At 37.0% G+C, this 19,568-nt stretch overlaps 1 protein-coding gene across 1 annotated transcript in view; it reads left to right on the top strand.

Annotated features, from left to right (window-relative positions):
• LOC129002128 (probable E3 ubiquitin-protein ligase HERC1) overlaps positions 1–19,568 on the top strand; it is an 84,743-nt gene that overhangs the window by 51,172 nt on the left and 14,003 nt on the right. The window contains exons 46-65 of the mRNA XM_054429719.1: positions 368–497; positions 671–796; positions 1,129–1,299; positions 1,703–1,877; positions 2,416–2,635; positions 3,150–3,276; positions 4,027–4,166; positions 4,842–4,999; positions 5,623–5,816; positions 9,355–9,555; positions 10,607–10,731; positions 11,457–11,628; positions 12,837–12,995; positions 13,766–13,911; positions 14,494–14,806; positions 15,401–15,520; positions 16,057–16,224; positions 16,957–17,148; positions 17,792–17,973; positions 19,042–19,197. Of these exons, the coding sequence (XP_054285694.1) occupies positions 368–497; positions 671–796; positions 1,129–1,299; positions 1,703–1,877; positions 2,416–2,635; positions 3,150–3,276; positions 4,027–4,166; positions 4,842–4,999; positions 5,623–5,816; positions 9,355–9,555; positions 10,607–10,731; positions 11,457–11,628; positions 12,837–12,995; positions 13,766–13,911; positions 14,494–14,806; positions 15,401–15,520; positions 16,057–16,224; positions 16,957–17,148; positions 17,792–17,973; positions 19,042–19,197 (3,375 nt within the window). The remainder of the gene's footprint in view (positions 1–367; positions 498–670; positions 797–1,128; positions 1,300–1,702; positions 1,878–2,415; positions 2,636–3,149; positions 3,277–4,026; positions 4,167–4,841; positions 5,000–5,622; positions 5,817–9,354; positions 9,556–10,606; positions 10,732–11,456; positions 11,629–12,836; positions 12,996–13,765; positions 13,912–14,493; positions 14,807–15,400; positions 15,521–16,056; positions 16,225–16,956; positions 17,149–17,791; positions 17,974–19,041; positions 19,198–19,568) is intronic.

Here is a 19,568-nt window from a genome sequence, read left to right as displayed (position 1 = left end):
AATCTAACACATTATAGGACCTAAGTTAAATTTTTCATAAAAATATTACCAAGAAAAATTAAAATGTCAAGCTTTCTCTAACTAAAATATTGTATCATTAAAACTTCTGTTTCCTACAAAAAAGTTTTTTTTTTAATATTGAATTTTTAGGGCAAATAATTTGTTTACAAATTTCTTTTCTTATTTATCACGGCAAAATCATTCTCAAGGTTAGTGAGATATGTCTTCCTTCGTTGATGAAAAGAACATTATGTTATTTGTAGTGATTTTGAAAAATGTACAATTTTATTTTATGATACTTAGATAGTTTTGTTAAATGTAAATACAAGGAACCTTATTTAGTATGTTTGGGATCCGTTGTTTGCAGTTTGCCATAGAGCCCAACACAGTGTGCATGCTGTGTCAGCAGACGTCCAATCAGCTGAGCAATCACATGATAGCGGCTCACCCAGGCTGTGGGGCGCTGTCAGGTGGCAGCTACTGCGGCAATGTACTCTGTAAGTAACATGCTGACTTACGCTTTGGACTTCCACAAATAAATGAACCAAAGGGCAGTTTACCTTTTATCTTCTCCTCCACATTTCCAGTAGTAAGACTATTTGTTTGTTGTATATATCGTTATGAGCTGGTCAGGATGTGATTGTAAAGCAGAATGTTTTGATTGTTGCAGCCAACAAGTATCTGTTGTGTATAGAGTGTCAGACAGAATACAAGAAGGCCATGTGCAAGCCAGATACATGTCAGAACACACAACCTTGGGCTGACTTCCTCACTCCCACCTCCAGCTACAGCCAAGGTAAATTCAGTACATCCGCATTAGTGAGATTAAATAAAAAGTCTGTGGGTTGAAAATTTAAATACCATAAGACCTAGTGGTTTGATGGCAATAGCTAATTTAAGCTCAATACCATTGTTAGTGATTTGTATTACAATCCTAAAAGCCACTACAGTTTATTAATTCACATTGTCTACTGATTAAAGTCAATTTCCTACCATTATTTATAGTTTATATTATTAGTAAGTCATAATACTTTGCTTGACAACAATAGTTTTTTGATTATGTTCCATGTTACCGGGTCTTTTCATTTATCTGTACTTACTGCGGCTGATGAGTATCACTTCACACAGAGACCAGTCTGGTGTGGGAGGAGCCCGCAGATGTGCCGTCACTTGAGGCTCTCTATCACAACTTTGTTTCTCCACCCATCACCTCCTTCATGAACATGAGTGTGACTCGAACAGCTGACCCCCTGGGCAGCTCAGCTGTACCTGTGGTCACCGACTCTACCAAGCAGTCCAGTCAGTATCTAGTCTTGAGTTGGGAAATGTAAACATCTTGTTTTTAGAGGTTTTTTTTAGAATGATTGGTTTTAATTAAGCACAAAACATCTTACCTTTCTATTCAGTATACTAACAATGACATTGATTTAGATATGAAGTAACATCTTGCAAAATACATGTGCCTCTTTGCTCTTTCTTTTTAACTGATAAGCTCAGTAATTGTACTTGTACTGGCCACGTTGTTGACGTCAACAACACATAATTGTTCCAATATCATCTGACTCTGCTGCTCGTAAGGCAAGAACGACTGCTCCTCAGTCCTCTGCCTCATATCATTCAAGAAAACAGTCAATTAACTATAAAGTGATCAACCAATTCATTTGCCTGTCTCAGACCCGGAATGTCTTATTGTTTGTTTCAGATAGTCATAGTGGAGGGGGAGATGTGCGGGCCGCAGGGTGGTCGCTGGCAGAGCAGGCATGTTCACTGCGGCTGCTTCAGGAGCGCATCACAGCTCTACAACGAGTTGCACTGGCTGCACAAGTCACCACAGCTCGTAGTGTGGTCATGAGTGTGCTTTCGCTACTGGCTGCGAGGTAACACTACTTTATTCAAGAATGTTTCAGTGTTTAATGAATAAAGTTTGTTGAATATATACCACAAAAGTTATTGCATAAAAACGGTAAAATAACAGAGCAGCTGAGTAAGGCTTACCATCAAAGGTCATTGGATCAATCTTAAGTAAAGTCAGTAACTTATCGGTGGTTTGAAACAGGACCCAGCTTTTCTTAATCATTGAGCTTATAATAAATGGTCTTGGCTAAAGAAATAGCTAGTGTCAGTCAGTAGAAAAGCTACCCAAAGGATCTCACTTCATTCATACTAAACCTTATTCATATTTTGGTTGAAATACACCCAGTTCGGTCTCCTTTTTAATTGTTAGTCACTCACTCACTCACTCACTCACTTTTTAATTGTTAGTAGGCTTAATAAATATAGCTCCTTTATGTTGAATATTTTTTTATGGTAGTGTTCAAACCAAAATAACTAGTGACAAGATATTTATACAATTAGAATAATTTTGCATTAAAAAAGCTAATAAGGTCCTTGGTTTGTACATCCTCACCTAACCAGTGGCGCAACGTGCTGCTTGTCCTCGGGCCTGGCTGGTATCGGACTGTCTGATGTACGTAAGATCATCCATTTGATGGGGCTGGTAGGCAGTGGTCGTGTGGATGCGAGTAGTGCCAACTCTCCACCCACGCAGGCTCTGTCGTGTTTGACAGCCTGTCTGACTGCCATCGCACACAATGATCCCACAGCCTCACGTAGAGTTCTGCTGATGTGTGCACAGGTAAATGACCAACGTTACTAATCTATAAACAAGAATAATTTTCTGTTGTTGTGGAAGATGCTCATTATTTTGCCGCTATGGTGGGTGATGATAATGATTATGTCCCTGCGATTGTGGGAGAAAATAACAATGGACCTGCGATCATGGATTGTAATCATGAAGACGTTGAAGACTGCAGTGGAGACTGTATTGATTTTATCTATTGAACAAGTTGTCTATTGTCAATGTTCAATTTATTCATAAACTCCTTTTTTTAATAAACTCAAATTTCCCTTGTCGCACAAAAAATACAAATATCCTGTCCTGAAAATCATTACTTAAGGAAAATAAAAACCTCTTCGCAAACTTAAAACACAATCACATCCAACCCAAATTTAAAATCTTTTTGCGATTGTTTATAGAAAAACTTGTGAATTAGAAAACTATCATCATTTAGTACAAAAGATAGGGTCCGTAATCTGTATTTACTTAATTTACCAGAAGACTGGTATCAATTGATGACTGTTGCTCACAGGACCTTCTGAAGGTCGCAGCCACAGGCATCCCTGAAGGTGGGGCTCCTTCAAGTTTCTCTGTCACTCAGGCGCTAGTGGCACTTCTTGCCTCCAATGGTGGTTTCTCTCTGACAAGCTCGCAAAACGGTGAGTCAAATTCAAATGGTTTCTTCCCTTTAAAATACACTCTAGATTTTCTGTTAGATTATTGCTATACAAAATGATAAGAGCTGTTTATTTTTCAAAGAAAAATCAGTTACTTAATTAATGAAGTGACCACGCAAACCCCAAACCTCTCCATCAAAGATGGCCTCTAGTATGTTTGGTCTGCAGCATCCTCCTCATTAAACTCCAATTTCCTCGTGTCCCTCCTTTCTGGTCTGACCATCTTGCTTTGGACCTTCCAGCTAGTCTACAAAAAAACAACATAAATAACATTATGGCAAGTTTAAATTTATATAAAAACCTCACAATCTATATAATTAATACGCTACATGAAACTTTGTCGGTTGAACTCCTCCGCCATTTCTTAACCGATTTTATCCATTGACGTCTCATTGGAAAGAGCGTGTCGCGTAGATTTGTAAACTGGCCTTACATTTTTGAAAACGTCCCTTGGGCTCTGCCCCAGTGGGTTTGAAAGTTCCCATGTTATCCTTATGAAGAACATAAGTGTTTACATTTTGATCAGCTGTATAATTTAATTGCTGTTACTTATTTTTCAATTCAATGAAACGCATTGAGTACATTTATTTACTACTAGGTGAAACCCGTTGAAATCGACAGTTAGGGGCCTCCTCGTTCTGAATAAAACTAGCGATTTAATTTTATAAGTAGGTGAATTTTTATGCTACTGTAGCTCGTCAAGTGTGTTTTACATATAATTTATTTACCCAGGACCCGAGGAGAAGGTTTTGACTCCCACCAGTCCTATGGACCGAGGCCTCAGCCCCCTGCTGCTGCCTAACGCTCTGGCAGCCTGCATACTGACATGTCGTCTGTCACATGTACACAAAGAGTGGGCAGCACAACAGCTGGTACGTCCTAGTTATCAATATCTGACACAGTAATTTAAAACAAATGAAAACTTTTGTACTGGCTACAAGTGGAAAACACTTCCACTTTCATTGCCATCGCTCAGCTGAGTGAATTGATTCTCATTTAAGAGGGTTCTACCTGGTCAATTCAAGATGGCGGCTAAACATGCTAATGTTTCTAAACATGCCTCTACGTTACAACCTCTCAACACTCCAAAACTAATTTGTTTCCAATGATTGTGTGATTTTTTTTATCTTAACATATCAGAGCTTGCAATGGATGTGGATGTGGATAAATGTTAAACTATTATTAAAATGCTAAAATCGGATGTGAAAAAGACACATTTTTTAATTTCAAAATTGTTTTGTAAATACTTAAAGATACAATTACAAAGTTTCAGTTCACCTAGTGCATAGTTTGGATCTTGGTGAATATTTTACAGTTTATTTCAACTTGATAAACAGTTATTCCACGAGGAAAGCCACGAGGTTATTTAGCCACGAGGTAAATAATGCCACGAGGTTCTTTTTTGTAGGACCATGCTTACCCGGTAACCAGCCTGCGGGTGGAACCCTCTTAATTCTTCCAACCTAGGTGGCAACCAAATATTTATTCTTTAAAAAAATCACAAAAGCTTACAAAAGTGTATAAATATAAAATAACTTGCTGCAAAGGTGAAGTGTATCTACTCCAGTGAGCGTAAGGTGGACAGTTGTGCAGTGACAGATCTCACAGGGGCTTTGCCACTGACCAATGTCACTGTACTAGAGGCCCATGAGAACAGAGTCACATCGACCGCCTGGCATCCTGACCGAGGACTCCTAGCTTCCTGGTAAGTAGAGAAACATTTTAAATTATTAGACTTTTTAAGTGAAAGAAATATACAGCATTTATTTGATATGCGGTCTTCATAAATAATAATAACTCTATGCACATATATATATATAATTTAGATACCTGTGACTTTGTATAGAACGATAAAACTACATATTCTATCCCCATGTTATATTTATAAATAAAATAAACACAGTTCAATTGAGCCTTTCACTGTTCTTTTAATGAAAATATTGGCTACAGATGGTTCGTATTATGGAATCCATCCAAAATTAAGTGATTATGAACAAAGAGCTTTTGTTAATATCAAGGCTTATAGAAATATTTTATAAACCAATGAATCGGAAATAGCTATTGTCTTTTCATTGGAAAACATGTTAACCTTTAAGAAGGCTGTAAAATGTATAAAACCAAAAGTAAGTCAAGTGGTTTAATTAATTCCTTCAACACTATTCATCTGAAGGATATGGCTGCGCTGTGTTGGGCACTACACCTGAGGCAGCCGAGAATAGAGAAGAGTGGAGAGGCATTGTTGGCGAGGCAAAAAACCTTCTAAAGTTTCAATGTCCAAGGAGGTAAGGTAATACTATTCATACTTATGCTTATCCATGTGTTCCCCAGTGGCTACGACAGCACAGTGAGAGTGTGGTGTCCAGCCGGAGGAACGCTGGAGCAAACGCTGGTGTTCCGCAAGTCTGAACATGTTTATGGCCGTCAACTCAATGGTGAACTCATCAGTCACCTGGGCTGGTCTCCCTCGGGACGCTTTGTCAGTGCTGCCATGGAAAACACTATCAACATTTGGCATCTGCCTGGTAAAGGATATGTTACCACTGTTATTTTGTCTTAACTTCATATTAGAACAATTAGGCTAATTAGTAGTTTATTCCCAGGGTATATTCATTTTGATTTGATGTATATATTAGCTACTTGGTATTTATGATGACTTTTCTCATTTAGTGTTAGGTGATGAGTAAGAACAAGAACATTATCATACAATTTTCTAGTGTTATATCTCTGCAGGTTAACTGTTGTTTAACTGTCATGTATCTAAGTGTAGTACATATTTAAGAGCTTTTAAGCTAGGGGTCTGCGGTGCACCGAAAAAGTCGGTACGGTACGGTACAAGCTTAATTACCGTCATCGGTTCGGTACAGCATTTTACACGGTACAAATTCGGTTCGGTACAGCCTATTATAATAATAAATTACTTTCAGTTTACTATCGTAGTCAACGGCAGTTGGTTCCAAGCACATAAAAGTCTTATCAGTTGTTTGTTTACGATCTTCATAATTTATTACTAGCGTGATGATGCAATAAAAAACCCATTAGCAGTCCCAAATCCATTAACATTTTATCACGACAATAATTGTTGTATTGAAGTACTTCCAAGAACTGTTGAGTTTTATCACTTTTATTTCTTTACGACTTTCCCCAATTCTGTTTTATCATAAAAATAATAGTAGTTTTATGATGACTGTTAAATGTTATCTCTAACTTAATCAGTATTTTCGTGAATATTGAATTTGCCGCTGGCCATTGCCTACTGCCATAAAACTGTTTATGGCTACATATTAAACTTGTAACTAATCTACAATCTTATTTTATAAATTAAATATTTGTTATGGATATTTTATCTTTCTATTGACGACCATGGATATATACAAACTTTTGTCGTGATTTTAATTTTAACATCAAAATACAATATTGCACAATCGTGATATTTTAGGCCATTGACCTTTATTATGCATCCGGTATTGCTGTTTCAGAAGAGAAGCACGTTGATAAATTATAAATTGATATTCCCGTAGTGAAAAAGAATTATTTTATAAACCTATAAAACAAAATCATAAAATCTTACATAAAGATAACAATAACGGAAATTGTAAAAAGGGTATAAAGATAACAACGTCAATCTTTATCTTTGTTCTTCTATTTCTTGGGTTTCCCTTCATCACGCATTCAACAAGTTGCCATGGTTACTAATCACTCATGTCGTTATCAGCTTTTGTGACATAGCGCACAGCAGGGGGTAAAACTTGACGAAAATCGGTTAATTTTTACCTATTATTTAATTACCAATGAATGTACGGTACTACTTTATTAGTATTTGGTATTGTATTAATAATCGGTCCAAATGGCAGATTTTTGTCAAATTTTACACCAAATTTATTGAAATTTCAACAATTATTACCAAATATTTGTATTCATTTAAAAGATTGATTTGTGGTATTGGGTTCCCCACTGAGTGCAGCCGAGCGGCACTAATGAGGGTCGGACCTTCTTGGGGGTGAACAATAGACGGCTTATCAGACCCTCCCCTCCCCTCCCCCATGGTCTGGAGAAAGCTTGTAAACAAACTATTGCACAAGGTGACTTGACATTGGGCTGCTTCAATTATAATTTTGTCAAATGAACTGTGATGTTTCAAAATCAAAAACAATAATTTGGGACCATACTGCTTAACAATAATGGACTGCAATTATTGTTGAACATACAATCCATTTTTAACAAACTAAGATTATACGATTCAAATACAATTATAAAAATTATTTTGGTATTTTACTTGGGGTAATGAAGTTATGTAGGCTAGTGTAATTCTCGGTTCATCAAGGTTCTACTGAATTATGTTTGGCAGTGAATAAGTGTAGAATGCAATTTATAAATTTAGGGATACACACCTTTTACACACTTATAAAGTCTAATTGCCCAACATCAAATCTTACTCTGTGATAATCCAAATTTTAGTTTCAGAAAAAAACTTTGCAAGAATTGTATCCATCTTATAACTTAACTAGTTTAGAAGCTGATAAAAAAAAATGGTCTTTGCCATTACTTCATCATAACCTCCAGTTTTTCATTGTCATCTGCTGTGAACAGCTGGCAAAACTACACTGTCTTCTACTGAATGCTTTTATATGTTAAAAAAAAAAAAAAAAAAAAAAAAAAAAAAAACAACTAGACATTGTGTTGTTTGGAAATTATTTACCAGTTTTGTGAAATTATCTTGTCAATAAATGTTTCAAACATGTTTATTCATAAAAACTCTTATCCTATTTTTTAACTACTTTATCATGGCTATTCAAAGTATCTCAGAGTAAAATAGGTAAAGCCTTTATCTCAACTGTGATTTTTCTTGACACAATCCTCGTAGTAGTAAAAGGTTTTGTTTTAATAATATGTGGTACAGTAATTGTTGTTAGAAAACCATGAATGTAGGATACTATCCATTTTCATAGTAATGTCTATGTATTAAAGTTAAAAATAATGGTTTAGATACAGTTCTGAGAAGAAAACCGCAAAAATACGGGTAGCCGCGTACCGTACCGATTTTGTACCGAGAACCGAGGTACAAAATATTGTACCGTACCGAACCGTACCGACCTTAAATTTTCTGTACCGCAGACCCCTAGTTTCAATGATTATTTAAAGCTAATTTTTTTATGGTTTAGTCTCTTAAAATGTCTACGAGGAAACTGGCAAGGGATCGACTTTGGAGGAAAGCATTGGGGGAGTGAATAAAATACATTTTATTTAAGTAGTGATGGGTTGGTACTTCACATCAAATATCGGTTCCGCCGGTTCTCGGCAAAAGAACCGGAACCAAGAACCGATGGTGAAATGTTATGGTGTGAAAACCCTTCACCGATAATGCCGGAAAATTACCGATTTTGCCGCGATCGCGGATGACAACAATGACATTAACGCAATCCCGGGAGACGATGATGATATCTATATGGCCGAAAGAAATGTTCATAATTTTGCCGCGATCGTGGACGACGACGAAGAGGTTTCCGTGACCGCGGGAGTTCATGATGATGTCTTCACGGCCGCGGTAAATGTTCATGATGTTGCCGCAATCGTGGAAGATGATGATAGTGTCTACACGGCCGCGGAAGATGTTTATGATATTGCCGCGATCTTGAAAAACAGTGATGATGTTTCAGTAATTGAGAAAGATATTTCGGATTTTGCGATCTCAGAATACGACGATTATCACAATATTATTTTGAGTTTGGCCGTACTGAAAATATCAGGCTGGCACACCTCTATATATGGTAGTTATTTTATGTGAAAAGAAGGGTTTACACTTGGAAATTGGCTAGTTAGAATGTTTCATTGCTGCATACATTTTTACTAGAAAAACACCCTATTTATTTTCTTAATTCCTTAAGTTTTGTACCAACCTATACTGTACTAATGCAAAATACTGTAAATAACTTTGCAAAATACTGTCGATAACTATAGAGTAGTTTCCTCAAACATCAAGGCCTTCCCTACGGTGTGACTTTTCTGTTGCATTATTATATTACATTTCCTGACGAGTCTTATATTTTATATCTGTCACCACAGAAGGTGCAAGGGTGGGGGAAGACTTCCTGATAGACTCACAGCCGGAGTGGATCACAGCTTTATGTTGGCCGCAGATCTCTATTGTTGGACATTCACAAGAGTGTTTATTGGTGGGAAGAATCAACGGCTCTGTCGCCATGGTGACCGTAGAACCAGGCAACTGGCACACAGATGAACTCGTCAACTGTTCATTATCTTTCTGTGAGTATTACACCTTCAGGATTACACTGAGAAATAAGTTTTCAGTGTATTGGTTAAGTTTCAATGCTTAGAAAATCCCTAACCATATAAAGCTGGACAATACCAAGATTTGGCATTTTCTTTGCGAAGGCGTTCTTATTTTATTAATTCTTTGCTTGTAAATATTGCTTTAATTGTTTTATATTAATTTTTATTTTCACATTGCAAATGATGAGAAGTTTTGCAAGTGTATGCAGTGTGAGAAATGTTATACTACTGTAAACATAGCCGAAACAAGTCACTCCAAAATCATTCTAAAAATAACACAAGTCTGAAAAATTGTTACTTTATACTTAACTAGCAAGATTGATGTTTTAGACTGATAAATTTGGTATTTTTATAGGTCTGAAGCTATCTTGTAGTTTGTAGGTCTGATTCTATCCTCTTATTTTAACAATGTAAACCAATTGAAAGTATCAGTATAAATCTTGCAAATGTTTTTTTATTTTTTTACACCAAAAGATATCTTTATTGGTAAAATCAATATTATAAAATAGGTAACATGGTTAACAATGTGATTCTGCAAGTAAAAATTATGAAATTGGCAAGTAAAGCAGCTCACAGACATTTCCAGCAATACAGGTTCTTCTAATATAGATATATGATTGAAAATAAATATTCTTTCACTGAAAATCCATGTATGTCATATGTATGACTAGGCCTAATACCACATCAACAAAAATAATAGCTAAATTAATAGGTAAATTTTAATTAGCCTATTGTTATTTCACTCCATTGACCAGTATGAATAGAAAAATGCTGTATTGCTTCGAATCGAGTTGGATCGATTCAAATCGAAAATCTTTTGAATTGAATCGTTGCTTCGAATCAAAAATTTTTTGCTGCTTCGCACACCCCTAGATCGCTAACTACAATCTGGAATGTATATTAAATTATTATTAAATAATAAATACCTTCCAAGATGATCATTAGTTAGCAAGATTAAAGAAAAGATGTTTAAATAACAAGATTAAAAACGTGAGTTTACAAGTATTTTATTTATTTGTCCCAGCCTCTGTGAGTCATTTGGCCTGGCAGGATGAGGAGAAGCACTTTGCAGTTGGATTTTCAGATGGAACACTCAAGATCTCCCACAAGAATCAACACGTCCAGACCACCACCATCACTGCTCATGCGGTAAGCATGATAATGTAGCTAGAGAGAACTGGTGCATGAAAGGATGAAATTTAAACTCACATGTCAAGATACTGGACCGATTGACGTGACATCCCTAATGTTGGAGCGTGCCGCTTAGTCAAACGGTGAGGACTTTGAAGAACCGAGGCTCTGCCAGTGTTGACATTTTGCGGAGTATACGGGATACGAGGACGGCCAGTCGATTTATTTTTCATAATTGATCCTGTTGTATGAAATGAGTATACCCAATGAGTATCGTGTAGCAATCAGGTATTGAACCATTAGGCTCGACATTAAACTTTCTACGAAAGTTTGGTTGAACAGCAATGACAGATTCATTCGATCTGAAATACTGTTCAACAACGAACACAAGATGCTGCACGGTCCACTGCGCCATTGCTACTTAAACTGGGCGCTCCAACGTACAAAATGGCGTCGCCCAGCGGTCACTGGCAGCTTCCCTCCACTGGCACTGTGCTACTCAAATTCATACGTTCTTTTTGCGCCACCCAGTATAGTGAAATCTTAAGTACAAAAAATAACTATAAATGCTATTTAAGCTTCCTGTTCTTTTTTCATATTGTTTTCAGTTTTAAAAAATTGATTGCCACTTTGAGTTTGCATGGACTCTGTTTAACAAGATTCAAGTCCACACGTTTTGACGCTCTCGAGGTATAGTGAACAATAAGTGAATAACTGTCGTTTGATTAAATTTTTATTTACAGAGTAACATATGCTGTATGTCGTGGGACCCGTATAACGACCTCCTGGCTACATGTGCTACAGGGGACAGCCACTGCTACATCTGGACCCAGATTCAAGACTCTGGGTGGAAATGTGTCCACACTCTGGCACACAGCTATCATCCAGTGTCTGTGGCGTGGTCTCCATTTGTAGGTCAGTACAACAGGTTAAATTCACTGATAAATTATCCTTGTTTAATACACAACTTTTTTTTACTAGAATTCTCCTTCAGGTGGAGTTAATTCCAGTCAAGTTTAAATTTTAAATAAAGATCGCCCTTAGGTATGACAATGTATCCTTTACCTTAAAATTTAAAATATTATTCATACAGAATTTTTATAGATTCTGTAAATATATAGAATTTATTTAAATGTAAGATTTTATTTCGTGTTTATGCTACAAACAATAAACCAAACATATTCTGAACAAAAAGAGCAATGGATCAAGACAAATACTGTACTTATTAACCAAGTACTTATTAAATTTGAAACTAGAACACTAGTATTGGCAATTTTGATTCAATTTTACAAAAATGTTATCCTGGTGATGTAATCAAATAATATTTTTTTTTTATAAATAGCATAAACAGTAACATTAAATGTTTCCTATCATTTGCCTGCCTTGTTGAATGGTGCTAAATACCTAAAAATAAAAAGAATGAGTTGAAAAGTCTGTGGTTACTAAGAGTCGAAAAGAGAGGACAACAAGTGGCGACTTAACACTATGATCAATATTTTAAAAAGGGATTGTTGTACTACCTATAGATTTAAATTTCTATAGATTTTAGAGTTTATCAAAACTGTGGTCCTTGGAGTCTAGAGCAAAAATATCCTGAAGTTCAATTAATTTTCAAACAATACAATTCAGTTGATCACGGTTTAAACATTTGTTTAATCATATCTAGGTATTCACAATGGAGTTACTTAAAAATTACTAACATAATTCTTCAGCCAAGATTACCCAAACAATTAGATTATCTAAATTCAGACCCATTAAGCCGGCTCCTGACATATGCCATTTTCAAAGCACGAAATATTTTATGTTCGGCGATCTAGTTGTCTTGCAATTCGCCAATTATCGAGTAGACGTATACACACTTGTGTTGTTTTCCGAGCAACTGTTTGTTTCAGGAATAGCAAAAATATTTGTTCACTTTGATATGTGAAAAAATACCGACAATGTACGGGAAAACACGAGCACATAAGCACGAGCATTTGCTACAACTTGCCAAATAGACAAACACCTATCCACACTACTCGCGATTTGGCGAGTCGCTGCTCGGTGCTTGGCGAATGGCGCATCTCTGGAGCCGGCTTTAGGTTGAGATACCAACTTTCAAATTTTAAATTTTGGTTTTGCAGGCCACAACCAACAGCGTGTGTTGTGTGTGGGGACTGCATATGGTGGTATCAGTGTGTGGACCTTACCTCAGCCACGAGTATTGCACACCATGCAAGGTCACATGTACAGTCCAGTCACTTCTCTCAGTATAGACAAAGACGGCATGCTGCTGGCCTCAGGTATGTTACGTTACAACTATGTCAAAAAATGTCCGATTTAGAGCGTAGGAATCAAAACCATCCTGCCTTGAATTCTTTTATCTAGTGATAAGCTGTATACCCATTACTTTTCTCTCAATTAGGGAGGGGCCGAATACGATTCTCGATACCTCGACACCTTTGATACCAGCGGTGTCGATACCGATTCTGAAAAGTGATTATGATGCAAAACTCAACTGACGTTGAAGGTTGTTTATTTGGAATACTCTGAAGCTAGCTAATATAAATAATTCCAAGTTCGTTAGCTCACATTTGTAATCGTTTTATTATCCAAAATAGTGTGCTGTGCCTTTGCATTTCACAACAAATTACTTGTTCAACTGACAACTAGTAGTAATCTAGTTGAATGATAAAGGCTTATCACTCTTTTAAAATGAAGATAGGAAGAGGAGATTCATTTTCAGGTCTTTACCTGAGATTGTTGAAGTTGATAAAGATGACACAGAGTGTCGATGGAAATGGAAGTTAGTCGTAGGGCATGGGAGTAGGAGTAAGTATGTACAGTAGAACCTCTTTAATCCAAACTAATTGGGACTGGGGGTAGTTCGGACTATTGAATATTTCGGATTACAGAAGGAGAAGATATTGTTGTTTTTACATAACAATGGCTAAAACGTGGCTAAAATGGATCGTAATTGCTACAGGATTATGGGGGTTCGGATTATATAGGTTCTACTGTAAAATATTTGTTTGAAAGCTACTTTATTGTTGGTGTGTTGGTGGTGTTACAGGATGTCTGAAAGGTATGAGTGGTCTGGTGAACATATGGAGTCTGCAGGATGCCAGCTTGCTGCAGACACAGACTGGCCCCGGAGGTGTGCAGAGTCTCTGCTGGGTCTCGGATATTGGTCTGGCTGTTTGCTTCATCCGCTCCAAGGTAACGTGAATAAATAAATCTTTCTTGCCACATTAAAGTATCATCGTCCCCAGCAGTCACGGGAACATCACCGATGTTGTCCGCAATCCAAAGCATGAACATCTGCGGCCGTTTAGACATAAGCATAATCCCTCTTTGTTACGGGTACGTCTTCGTTTGTCTGCAATCGTGAAATATCGTAATTTTTCAACTGCGCGATCTTCCTAGACGTTTTGGGTATTGGTATCAGTATAAACTTTTCACGATCGATTCTCTATACCAATACCATAATACCAATGACCAAGAATTGGTATTGAGAATCATTACAACCCTACTATTAATAAGGGAGAGAAAGGATAGGATAAGCAGGCTTGCCTTAAGAAATGTAGGCATCCCACTTCACTACAGTAACACAGAAGAAAACACAAAATAAAATAAACACTGGATATTTCGAGGCCACTGGCCCCTTTTTCAACATGGAGAGTCACATTAGATACCCAGACAAAAACACCATTATAGGCCTACCCTTAAAAATCGTCAACATAAAAATATGATGTATTAGATGACTAAATGATTAGTTAATATCCATATAATATTGTACAGGACATCAATATCATCAACTACACGTTGGGTACGTGTGGCAAGGACCGCGTACTAGCAGCATGTCGTAACTCCCTGCTGGCTCGTGGTGTGACAGGCCTCCAGTCTGCTCCATGTCTCCGCTCACTACTGACTGTGCTGCCCTCCGTGGTGTTGGACCTGTACAGAGCAGAGCGGCCGAGCGTAGTCAATGGAGAGCGGCTCATGTACAGCGACCACATCAAGTGTCTTGTGTCGCTCATGTTAGCTCTACGACTCGACACAGTGTTGTGCTTCAAACAGGCCCCACCTAACTCTGTAGATGCTACAGCATTGGGTAGGTTATGTTGTTTTATGTTTACTTTTCAGAATATCTATAAGACAAACACTGTACTACCTGAGATAAAAGCGACAAAAGTGTTAAATTAAATTCAAATATCCACTTAAGTAACAAATTTAAAAGGGGATTTAAAGTTTAAGGCATTTTTATGGATGATACATGTACAACTAAATTTTTTTTTTTTTAATACTGTCTGATAATGACAACATATAGAGAAAGGAATGTGAACATTAGACCATCAATTAGAACATTCTAATTCTGTAATTTGTACCATTTAAATGAACAAGAGCTGTTGGTTTTTAAATTTGTTGCTTGTCCCAATATTTTCAATTATCTTGGCAGGTTAAGGAAGTTTCTTTTGTTAATTTTCCATTGTGTTTAGGAAAATGTTTTTGTATATGAGTACATGTATCTACTTATTGAAGAAACAAACTCATATACTGTTTTTGGGTTACTATTGCTATCCATGATTTACCTGCTTCAAATAATAGTACTTCCCTAAGTCCATTCGTAACAGAACAACTTTTATTAGGTCTCTTTTGTAGAATTGCAAGAGACACTTGTAGTAAATATATTGAATGATTGTTGTAGAACCTGATTGGATCTGGCTACACATGTTGGGAGTGGCGGCTCAGACGGCCAAGGCTCTAGTCAACCGGACTGCGTTGCCACCACAATTCCTGGACAAGAAACGAGAAGACATCCCTCCTCGTGAGTATCACTGACACAGTAGTTGTAGCCCAAGCTTGAAGGCGCAACCGCTGGATATAATACCCCAGCCTGCATGGTTTTTGTTTTGTATGTTTATCAGTGAGATGGTTAAGGCTGAGATAGTAATCCAAAAAAAACTTCTTTTAATGACTAATGTAGGATATGCTTCTACAAAATCAAATCAGGCAAATAAATGTCTAGGCAAAGACCTAAATTCTGCTGGAATCAACATATTAATCTAGTTTGTATTAAGGAATTGTATTAAACTTGTATTTAAAATCAATTACCTACTCTCCCAATCATAGATAGGTTAGGATAGATTAGGTTAATCTACTGTCTAGCACTATCTACTATCTACTCTGAATAAGTCCTATTCTAGGACCAAATATCAGTCTTATGTTTTGCGAACATTAATCATGTATCCATTAGACCATGAAGTCTAATTATCTCAAATAGATTAACTGAACATTAACCCTTAAAACAAATTCTAATTAGCCACTTACTATTGTTTTCTCTCTATGTGGATGTTGTTGCAGAGGAAGAGGAAGACTGGCAGTTGGCCACAGACAACGAGGCGTGGAGCTACAAGACAGATGTGCAGCTCATGTCATGGGCCACTCAGTGTCCCCAGGACTGGCAGGTGGGCGGCCGATGTGAGGCGTACCTCTGGGGCAGCGGACGGCACGGACAGTTGGGCGAGAGTGGTAAGTTAGAGCTTTCCAGTTGGTTCATCTAAATTGGATGTGTAAGGCGTATTCTTATCTCCTTTTTTCACCAAATTAGAATCCTATTTATTTATATTATCATAATACCTACAACCAATGCTACAACCTAGTTTACTCTATAAGCCTATTTTAATCCCACCGTAGTTCAAATACCTCACCTTAGCTCTTGAGGACCAATGAGAAACCAACAGATCACATGCTGTCACCCTACTCAAGATGGCTGTTACTGTATATGAACACTTCAGGGTATTGAGGCATCCTTAATTTCTTGCTTTCCTTTCTGTTTTGTTATCTCTAAACTATGTCATCAGAATTAAGTTTTTCTGGGTTTCCTGTGACTAAATTGGCTGGAAATAAATTAATCTGTTTATTTCAGACCTTTTATTTACTTTATTCTAGAGCATAAGACTATTAATTTTCTACCCGGGTTGTAATATCAATTTATGGTTGACAATAGCTCTTCACTCACAATTATTGACTATTCAATACAGAACTTTTACAGTTTGGTACTTATGTCTAATTTAAATATTTTCTAAAAAAAAAGTTCAAGAAAGTAACTCAGATCAGTAAGTATAGATGAAATGAAAATTCCACAAATAAATCTTTAACTTACTTTTATATAATTGAAATTGGATTTTTTTTATATGACAATATTTAGCAAGGGATGTGCAGAAAGTCAAGTAAGGTGATGTTGGTTTTCACTGTTTCCAGGCCACAGCTCCCAAGTGCCTACACTGACAGAGTCGTTCTCCAGTGCGCAGCAGATTGTGTGTGGCCAGAACTGTACATTTGTGGTTCAATCCAACGGAACTGTGCTGAGTTGTGGAGAGGGCAACTACGGTCGTCTGGGTCAAGGTCACTCTGACGACCTACACTCACTGTCTGTCATATCAGCTCTGCAAGGTAATGTACAAATGCTTCTAAACAAGTGGACTGTATTTAAATGAGAATATTGATGGTTACAAAGATAACATTGATTTTACACGCTTCTTAAGGATTGCTGTTTTACTTAACTTGTCTAATCTAATTACAAAGATGTTCTCAAATCAGCATGCCAGATGATCTTGACGACAAGTTTATTATGGCCGCAAGAACTTTGTTCTATTCAAGATAACTTTTTACACAGTTCAGTTTATGCTTCTAAATTAATTTAGCAGCATAAATCGTAACAATGAATTGAAAGAACAGTAGGCATTGAAATATACAAAAATAATTTTAAAACACCATAAAATAAGAGTAGGAAGAAGGTACAAACAAGACTATTTTTATGGTAGCAATGCCACTTTGGTTTTAAGATTGTTTACGTTTCAACTGTGTATCAATTTCTAAAAGGGGTTAAACTATTGTTGTTTGAATATTGAATACTCAGTTTTCAGAAGATCATATTTTTATTTGAACGACAAAATGTATGCTATTAATAAGTTTTGTGGTACCGGTACCAATCTCTCTGATGTCAGTTGAATAAAAACGTTAACTTTGGATGATTCCCATCTGAATCATCCCAGTGAATCATGATCGGAAAATGCATCATACTGACGTCATCTAGGTTTTGTCATCATTGAAGTGGCAACGTCGTGTGGCAGTGACGGTCACAGCCTCGCCTTGGCTGAGAGTGGGGAAGTGTTCTCCTGGGGAGACGGGGACTATGGCAAGCTTGGTCATGGCAACAGTGACAGACAGCGGCGCCCTCGTCAGATAGAGGCACTCCAGGGGGAGGATGTTGTACAGGTGTGTAAAGGCTTGCTGAGGTACAGAGAAGAGGCTTTCACTACTTATGTAGATCCAGTAATTTCAACTTTATCAATTTTTCCACTTTAATAGCGTAAGCAATTGGTATACTTGCTCAGGTTTATTTAGTATTCAGTAGTCTCGGTTATCTAACCAGAACTGGCTATGGTTTGGCCGAATGGTGCAAACAAAAATATTTAAAATATTTTCAAGATCATTCAATTAATAGAGTTTCTCAGTTGGTGAACCTACTCAAGGTTTCAAGTTTGTTCTTTTATTAAAACCACTAACATCCTCTATTTTTAAAGAAATAATAAAAAGTGTATTAAAAATTATAAAATATAAAAAAAGTAAAATAAGTAGTAAATAAGTAAGTAAGTAGTAGTATAAGTAAATCTAAAATATAAGATAAAGTACCCGTCCACTCAGCCAGAGGTCTCTTGATCACACTGTACCCAAAAAAAATTGTCTGGGTTAGCCGAGTGGTCATAAAGTTTGCCTTCAAATCTGAAGATCGCTGGTTCGGTTCCCAGCAAGATCGTTTCTAAACCCAGATGCCATTTTTCATTGGGCTATGAATTAATTATGCTACCAAACAGAAAGGTCGAGGTTAGATAACAAGATCAGGGTTTGGATCGTTCCCTTTCAAAATGTAAAAAAAAATTCCATTAGAAAAATTACATTTGGCCCATTAGGACCATTAGGATTAGGGTCATTAGACAACAAAAAACATGAGGGGTGGCTGGTATGTATGCATGTATAAGGGGATGACAAACTACTTGCTAAAATAATAGTGAGAAAGCACAGTCAAGTGCAGGTGCCTGAAGCCTATTGTGTATCTTCTGAGTACAGACATGGGCAGGGTTGTCTTGACGTACTCTGTACAGTGTACAGTGATATAACTCGAAATTGGCATACAATTTCTGAAGGGATGGTCAGACAATACGGAAGGTCAGATGACTGAAGATTGCAAATTCAAGACTATACTGTATGATAAATTACCAAACATGCAATCTTTCACAACCTATATATTTCAACATTGGTTTATTTGTATGTACATTTTTACAGGTGGCGTGTGGGTTCAAGCACAGTGCTGTGGTGACCAGCGATGGAAAACTATTCACCTTCGGCAATGGTGACTATGGCCGTCTTGGTCACGGCAGCACCTGCAACAAGAAATTACCAGATAGAGTGACTAAATTGGCCGGAGTGGAGGTGGGACAGGTGAGTTCATTGGAAAAATGGCACTGTTTAGCTGCTGGAATAAGGCAAGGCCCCACTATAAAAACAGGCCATGCTGCAGGATCCAATGACCTCTACCTGTTTTTTTAATGGGACCTTGTATAAGGGGTTCTATTACAGTTTATTGTCTGGACCAGATAATAGCTACAACAAACAAAAAAGGACCTAATGCAGGTACAAGGTATAGAACATTCGGATCCTTTACCTTATTTGACTTAGTATTAAGGTATATTTTGGAAAAGTTGCTAGTATTTGCTTTTTCTTGGTAGGGTATAAGGTGTCTTAACTAAAAAAAAAATACCTTTATAATATGTACAGTCGGTATTTTAATTCTTCTTAAAACTTATCAAGGT

This window comes from Macrosteles quadrilineatus, unplaced genomic scaffold (genome assembly GCF_028750875.1).
Source record: "Macrosteles quadrilineatus isolate MER2022 unplaced genomic scaffold, UCM_ALF_1.0 Scaffold_9__3_contigs__length_116548681, whole genome shotgun sequence".
Lineage (NCBI taxonomy): Eukaryota > Metazoa > Arthropoda > Insecta > Hemiptera > Cicadellidae > Macrosteles > Macrosteles quadrilineatus.
The sequence above is the reverse complement of the archived record's forward strand: the minus strand, read 5'-3'. Positions and strand labels throughout refer to the sequence as shown.